The sequence below is a fragment of the Salmo trutta genome, chromosome 17 (assembly GCF_901001165.1).
Source record: "Salmo trutta chromosome 17, fSalTru1.1, whole genome shotgun sequence".
NCBI classification, from domain to species: Eukaryota; Metazoa; Chordata; class Actinopteri; order Salmoniformes; family Salmonidae; genus Salmo; species Salmo trutta.
In genome coordinates, this window is record NC_042973.1 from 41,522,353 (window position 1) to 41,530,586 (window position 8,234).

At 43.3% G+C, this 8,234-nt stretch overlaps 1 protein-coding gene across 4 annotated transcripts in view; it reads left to right on the top strand.

Annotated features, from left to right (window-relative positions):
* The window catches only part of LOC115152208 (UPF0606 protein KIAA1549), an 87,067-nt gene extending 79,518 nt beyond the window's left edge, over positions 1–7,549 (top strand). For 3 of the 4 annotated variants that reach the window (XM_029696812.1, XM_029696814.1, XM_029696813.1), the window contains exons 19-21: positions 2,853–2,998; positions 3,367–3,515; positions 5,864–7,549. In XM_029696812.1, coding sequence (XP_029552672.1) covers positions 2,853–2,998; positions 3,367–3,515; positions 5,864–6,106 — 538 coding nt within the window. In that variant the 3' untranslated portion in view covers positions 6,107–7,549. The remainder of the gene's footprint in view (positions 1–2,852; positions 2,999–3,366; positions 3,516–5,863) is intronic. The other variant, XM_029696815.1, reaches the window with a different exon arrangement.
* The last annotated feature ends 685 nt before the right edge of the window (positions 7,550–8,234 follow it).

Consider the following 8,234-nt stretch of genomic DNA (forward strand, 5'->3'; position numbering starts at 1 on the left):
TGGAAGACCCATTTGCCACCAAGCTTTAACTTCCTGACTGATGTCTTGAGATGTTGCTTCAATATATCCACATCATTTTCCTGCCTCGTGATGCCATCTATTTTGTGAAGTGCACCAGTCCCTCCTGCAGCAAAGCACCCCCACAACATGATGCTGTCACCCCCGTGCATCACGGTTGGGATGGTGTTCTTCGGCTTGCAAGCCTCCCCCTTTTTCCTCCAAACATAACAATGGTCATTATGGCCAAACAGTTCTATTTTTGTTTCATCAGAACAGAGGACATTTCTCCAAAAAGTACTATCTTTGTCCCCATGTGCAGTTGCAAACTGTAGTCTGGCTTTTTTATGGCGGTTTTGGAGCAGTGGCTTCTTCCTTGCTGAGCAGCCTTTCAGGTTATGTCGATATAGGACTCATTTTACTGTAGATGTAGATACTTTTGTACCTGTTTCCTCCAGCATCTTCACATGGTCCTTTGCTGTTGTTCTGGGATTGATTTGCATTTTTCGCACCAAAGTACGTTCATCTCTAGGAGATACAACGTGTATCCTTCCTGAGCGGTATGACGGCTGCGTGGTCCCATGGTGTTTATACTTGCGTACTATTATTTGTACAGATGAACTTTGTACCTTCAGGCATTTGGAAATTGCTCCCAAGGATGAACCAGACTTGTGGAGGTCTACCATTTTTTTTCTGAGGTCTTGGCTGATTTCTTTTGATTTTCCCATGATGTCAAGCAAAGAGGCACTGAGTTTGAAGGTAGGCCTTGAAATACATCCACAGATACACCTCCAAATGACTCAAATTAAGTAAATTAGCCTATCAAAGCTTCTAAAGCCATGATATCATTTTCTGGAATTTTCCAAGCTGTTTAAATTACTTGTGTCATGTACATAGATGTCCTAACCGACTTGCCAAAACTATAGTTTGTTAACAAGAATTTTGTGCAGTGGTTGAAAAACGAGTTTTAATGACTCCAACCTAAGTGTATGTAAACTTCCGACTTCAACTGTACATAGGATGCTGTATATAGCATTTTAACATATTAAAACAAAAGAAGAGAGAAATAATATTTGTCCAGCCTTTGCTGCTGTGCTTGCAGATGTGCATAATATGCTGCGACTCTAATCAAAAAGTATTTAATAACTCCAAACAACAAAAACGCAGCTCGGTTGTAGCATTTAAACTTAGAACATGTCACCGGTGGGGTTGAATGCAGCATTGCTGTATGGTGCAATGTCTCGTAGTTGAGTAGCCAGCCTAGGCTACTGCTCAAATGTTGCTGTAATAAGCCTACATGTATTCATTGTCACGCTTTAAAAAACCAAAGCTCCTCTGCTCTGTAAACAGGACACATGAAAGCAGCGTAATTTGACTTTGAATTCACCGATGCGAGCACAAAGGTTATATAAACTGCTGACCCACTGTTGTGATACAGTGAATTATAAGTGAAATAATCTGTCTGTAAACAAATTACTTGTGTCATGCACATAGATGTCCTAACCGACTTTCCAAAACTATAGTTTGTTAACGAGACATTTGTGGAGTGGTTGAAAAACAAGTTTTAATGACTCCAACCTAAGTGTATGTAAACTTTCGACTTCAACTGTATGTGATATAATGTAGTAGTATGTGTAGCTAACTAACTCTGAGAAGATAGGAAGAGCATTTTCATTTTTCTTATGTTTTCCCCCACAATTGTAGGCTACATTGAGCCATACATACTGTAGGCTACATTGAGCCATACATACTGTAGGCTACATTGAGCTATACATACTGTAGGCTACATTGAGCCATACATACGGTAGGCTATATTAACCCATACATACTGTAGGCTACATTGACCCATACATACGGTAGGCTACATTGACCCATACATACTGTAGGCTACATTGAGCTATACATACGGTAGGCTACATTGACCCATACATACTATAGGCTACATTGAGCCATACATACTGTAGGCTACATTGAGCCATACATACTGTAGGCTACATTGAGCCATACATACTGTAGGCTACATTGAGCCATACATACTGTAGGCTACATTGAGCCATACATACTGTAGGCTACATTGACCCATACATACTGTAGGCTACATTGACCCATACATACTGTAGACTACATTGACCCATACATACTGTAGGCTACATTGACCCATACATACTGTAGGCTACATTGAGCCATACATACTGTAGGCTACATTGAGCCATACATACTGTAGACTACATTGAGCCATACATACTGTAGGCTACATTGACCCATACATACTGTAGGCTACATTGAGCCATACATTGAATCTATGGTCTCATATTCCCAGATCTTTAGTGGGGGGATGTTTTCCCTTGCGTGTGTCCATGTGGAGGGCAGGGAATTGGGCCTCATACATGATTTAGTTCATCTTTATTTTAGTAGTTTAATGCAGTGTGTCCCAATTCCGGTCCTCAAGTAACCCCAACAGAACACATTTTTGTTGTAGCCCCAGACAAAAACATCTGATTCAACTTGTCAATGGCTTGATGATGAGTTGACAAGTAGAATCCGCTGTGCTTGTCCGGGGGTCTGTTGGGGGTACTCGAGGACCGGAGTTGGGATCCACTGGTTTAATTGATCCAGTCTCCTAACTGCCCAATAAAGGACAGACATGGTGGCGATTGCTTTGGTTGATCTTCTTTTGATTTACACACACACACACACACACACACACACACACACACACACACACACACACACACACACACACACACACACACACACACACTGAAACAATGACCGACGTCTACAGCTGATGCACATCATAGAAGCTATGACGTTATACAATAGGACCTCTATTTGACATTTGTACTGTATTTCAGACAGGGCCAGGGCTCCAGCTACCTGCCACCAGGTGACCCAGGACACGTTGACCAGCTCCCCCCAGACAGCCACTATTCCACCAGGGGCCTGTACACTGAAGACCTCCCCTTCTCAGCCAGGCCACGACCAGTAGGGGGCACCACAGGTACACACACACACACACACACACACACACACACACACACACACACACACACACACAGCTCAACAGTCACTGGATGTATGTGTGTCTAACCCAGACTACTCAACTCTCTCCCATGAGCCTGTCAGCCTCAAACAGCCTGGTCTCTATTGAATTATTAAAGAGTCTTAAAAGAGTATGTGTCTTGTGTGCTGTGAGAGTTACACTAATATAAATGGACTCTGTCTTATGGAGTGCTGCTGCTGCACAGAGCGTGCATGTTAAGGAACTGCATCAAAGTGTATTACAGGCCAGTGAGGATTAAATGTCAGATATGCCTGAGGGTTGATATGTATGTTTTTGTGTGTGCTCGTACGTGCATCTGTTTGTAGGTGCCCAGCTCCATCACCTGACCCAGATGGGTCTTGGGAGCCGGATCAACGGGGGGTACCCGGCGGGGGGCAGGGCCCCTCCAGGTCAGACTGGAGGTTCAGGGTGGGGACCGTACGCTGATGATGACTTCAGACCCACCAGAGACCCTGTGAGTCCTGCTCTGACTTCACACCGCCTTATGAGACTAACTGTACCTCCGCTTTTAATCCTTTCCTCCTCCAGCTAGCCTCTCTAGATCTCCAAATATACTTTACAATGGCATGCTCTGGTTCTTCTAGACTTTATGTGGCTGCATATCAGTTTGAGTTCTGTAGTTATGGATGTTGGTTCACTGTACAGATGTAGGTTCTTAATTTGATCACCCTGTTGCAGGAGAACTTGCCTGCAACCCAGGAAAAGGAAAACATGTAGTGTATTTGAAGTTTAAAAAGGCTTCTGTAGTTTGTCATTTTCACTTTGAAATGTCAGACGAAGAATGTATCAACCCCAACGTAACATGTGACTCACCACCTGGATTTGGTCTTATGTAGCACAATTTGAAATTGTGTTTTTTTTACATTGGATAAAAGTAGAGACTCAGAGCTCCAAAATGGCAAAGTAATTCTGCTTTGAAATTTGATAAACTTGTAAACTCACTTTTGAGAAAATGTTTTGGTATCTAGTGAAGAGCTCTTCTTTGTCTACACCCATTCAGCATCGCTCACACCCTCTTAAGCTTTAGCCTCACCCATCTCGTTTTGCTCTCGGAGCGTTCAGAGCGCACACTTGGCGCTCTGGCCGATGATTTGTTTACCTCTGGATAACATGAAAACAGCCTAACCAGCTCTGCTGGCAACAATTTCATGATACTTTTTTGCAGACGTTTACTGACACTGGCCATATTCAACGGGTGTTGTACACTTTAGCGTAAGACATGTAGCTAGCTAGCTAGGTCAAGAATTAATCTAGCCGTAAGATCACACACGTCACGTAACGTTAGCTAACGAGGCAGCCAGCTAACGTTAGCTAGTTAAACAACAATGAACATAATGCCAAATCATGTTGTTACTACCCTGCATGAATCTGCTGGGAGCTAACCAATCAGGTTCCATGTTAGCTAGCTAACATTAGGCTCTAACTAGCAAAGCAAATGGCTCTGGGATACGAATAATAACGTCATACACGTAATGTTAGCTAGGGAGCCAGCCAGCTAACATTAGCTAGCTAGCTAGCTAGCTAACAGTACACTTTAGCTTAAAACATGTAGCTAGCTAACTAGGTAAACAATGAACCTAGCTAGGAAAACAACGTGTAAGATCACACACATCACGTAACTTTAGCTAACGAGCCAGCCAGCTAACATTAGCTAGTTAAACAACAATGAGCATAGTGCTAAATCATGTCGTTACTACCCTGCATGAATCTGCTGGGAGCTAACCAACCAGGTTCAGTGTTAGCTAGCTAACATTAGGCTCTAAGTAGCAAAGCAAACAGTTCTGGGATACGAATAATAACGTCATACACGTAACATTAGCTAGGGAGAGCCGGCTAATGTTAGCTAGCTAGCTAACAGTACACTTTAGCTTGAAATGAAACCACTTTATGTCAAAATTAGAAACATATAATATCTGAAAATGTAGCAAGTTAGACTATCATACCCATATACATCATCATGCATGATGGACGCGTCTCCCTGTCACGGATGATATGCCACGGTTGCCCTTAGTTTGTTGATGTAATCTGGAGACAGGTGTTTTCTCCATTTCTTTAGATATCATACTCTAATTTCACTGATTTCAAAACTCGATCCTCCAGAAAGTGGAGAGCAACGTTTATGCTCCACTACATGACACATTCTTTTTTTTAAAGCCGCGTTCCAGGATTACCAACACAGACTGACCAAAATTCGGATTGGCAGACCAATCTGAACTTCTGTCTCGGCATGTCCAGCCCACTCATTATCTCAGCCAATCATGGCTAGTGGGAAGGTTGCTGACTTTTTCTGTGGCTTAACCAACAAGGCTCGTAATTTAACAATTGTATTCATATTTCCAGATGGCATACAAGTTTGTTATTAAGGCACATCAAAGTTCACATGTTCCATTTAGAATTTTTTTTTTATGCTAAAATGACTCTCCTGTGAAGTCATGACTTGTGACGAACGTCTAGTTTCCTGAAACGGGTCACAAAAGTCCATGAATTATAATCTAGATAATATTTCACATTTCCTGTTGCTGCAGGATAATTTTCCTGCTGTAGCAAACTGGTGCAAATGAAGATCCTGCATCCCAATTTGTAAGTCGCTCTGGATAAGAGCGTCTGCTAAATGACTTAAATGTAAATGTAATCTGTAGTTATTTTACCTCCCAGCTGTCAATCTGTAGAGATGAACGTTCCCATGATCTATTGAGAACTGTAGTGAAATAAGCAAAGTAAAAACACACACTTTCCTCTTTTCTCCTAAAACTTCTTTCTCTTCTCTTTTTCCTCCTTTCCCTCCTTCCCTGTTTGCATCAGGTTCTTCTGGGCTACCCTGACTACTCCTCCTCCTCTATGTTCCAGATGCCTAGTAGAAGTGCACTAAGGGAGCCCTCATCCCCCCTGGGCCACCTGGACACACACACAACCGGATTCGGCTACCCTCCAGAGGAGTCCTCCTCTCCCCCCAACCACTCCTCTGCTTCCCTCATCAAGGCCATCAGGGAGGAGCTGCTGCGCCTCTCCCAGAAACAGCAAGCCGTGCCCAGCTACCACAGCTGATCACAGATGGCCTCCTCTGGTCCTCACTGAACCTTAACCTCTAATACTACATCCACCAGTCATACCACTGCCCCTGCCTGCCTGCTCTAACCTAGCAATGCTTCCCATGGAAGTTCCGTTGTACAGGAGGAGAAAGACAAAACCGTACTGTCTTGGGGCGGCAGGTAGCCTAGCGGCTAGAGCATTGGGCCAGTAACCGAAAGGTTGCAGGTTCGAAAACCCGAGCCAACAAGGTGAAAAATCTGCCGATGTGCCCTTGAGCAAGGCACTTAACCCTAATTTGCTCCAGGGGCGCCGTACTAAAATGGCTGACCCTGGAAAACCACACATTTCAATGCACCTATCTGCTGGGCTGGGTAGAATGAGGAGGTTGTTTCATATGCCAGCTGGTAGCGTAAGCATGGCTAGTATCATTATATGAATGAACTGTTCTCTAGGCTCTGGATCTTAGCCTCTGGCTTTCTTAACCCAGACTGTCCTATGGCATACAGTATACTGGACCAAGTGACCCTAGTGGTTAGAGGGAGAAGGTGAATGGTCCCCTGCTCTCCAGCGTTGGCCAAGGTATCTCTGCCAAAGCCTGGCCATGACCGCTGATCCTAGCCCAGTTTTTTATTTGAGGTGTTGTTGCTTTCTTTCTTTTTAAACAGCATTCTAGACTCTCTGTGTGACAATAATAAGCAATGTGGTTTGATTCTCTCTCTCTCATCCTGCCTTGACATCCTAACAACATTTTACACTACAGTGGAATTTCTCTACCAGTAGGACATCTGTCATTTAGGCTCAAAACATTGATACCCATGTTACCTTTAACAATAAGGCATCTTACCATTACCATGAGGTATTTATTTGGTTTTTGAAGACCTTCTTACTTCTCCTTCATCTTCCTTTGGTGCTTCTTTTGTACGCTTTGTGTTTTCCGTCATGATATTGATATGCGCAAATCTGTCAAAACACACCCCAGGTGCAGGATTACATTGTTTTCCGCCACGAGCCACACAATGCCTTTGTGTTATGACAGCGTGAGGGAGTTCAACTGTCTCAATCTACTGTACAGCTAAAATCAGAGTTCAGAGCAGACCACGCTAGAAACAGACAGACATAGACCTGCAATAATCATACTGCAGCAACTCCCATGCATAAGTTTACCAATGCAGTAGTGGAACCAGATATATTGAATGATAGAGCACTGCTAGGTTTAGTTTGTAACTCGAACCAATCTAAATGAGCCTTGTTTAGATTTTATGTTGCTTCAGCACAATGTCCACATGTTTATCCTGATATATCCAGGTTACTGATGATGCTACCGTATTAAGACTCTTTAAATACCAATGTATGGTAAACTACGCTGAACAAAAATTTAAACGCAACATGCAACAATTTCAAAGATTTTACAGAGTTACAGTTCATATAAGGAAATCAGTCAATTTAAATAAATTCATTAGGCCCTAATCTATGGATTTCACATGACTGGGAATACAGATATGCATCTATTGGTCACAGATACCTTAAAAAAAAGGTAGGGGCGTGGATCAGAAAACCAGTCAGTATCTGGTGTGATTTACCATTTGCCACCACATCTCCTTCACATAGAGTTGATCAGGCTGTTGATTGTGGCCTTTGGAATGTTGTCCCACTCCTCTTTAATGGCTGTGCGAAGTTGCTGGATATTGGCTGTAACTTGAAGAAACTGTCGGACACGTCAATCCAGAGCATCCCAAACATGCTCAATGCATGACATGTCTGGTGAGTATACAGGCCATGGAAGAACTGGGACATGTTCAGCTTCCATGAATTGTGTACAGATCCTTACGACATGGGGCTGTGCATTATCATGCTGAACCGAGGTGATGACGGCGGATGAATGGCACGACAATGGGCCTCAGGATCTCTGTGCATTCAAATTGCCATAGATAAAATGCAATTGTGTTCGTTATCCGAAGCTTATGCCTGGCCATACCATAACCCCACCGCCACCATGGGGCATTCTGTTCACAAAGTTGACATCAGCAAACCGCACACACACGACGCCATACTGCTGTCTGCCTGGTACAGTTGAAAGCGGGATTCAGCCTTAAAGAGCACACTTCTCCAGCGTGAAAGTGGTCATCAAAGGTGAGCATTTGCT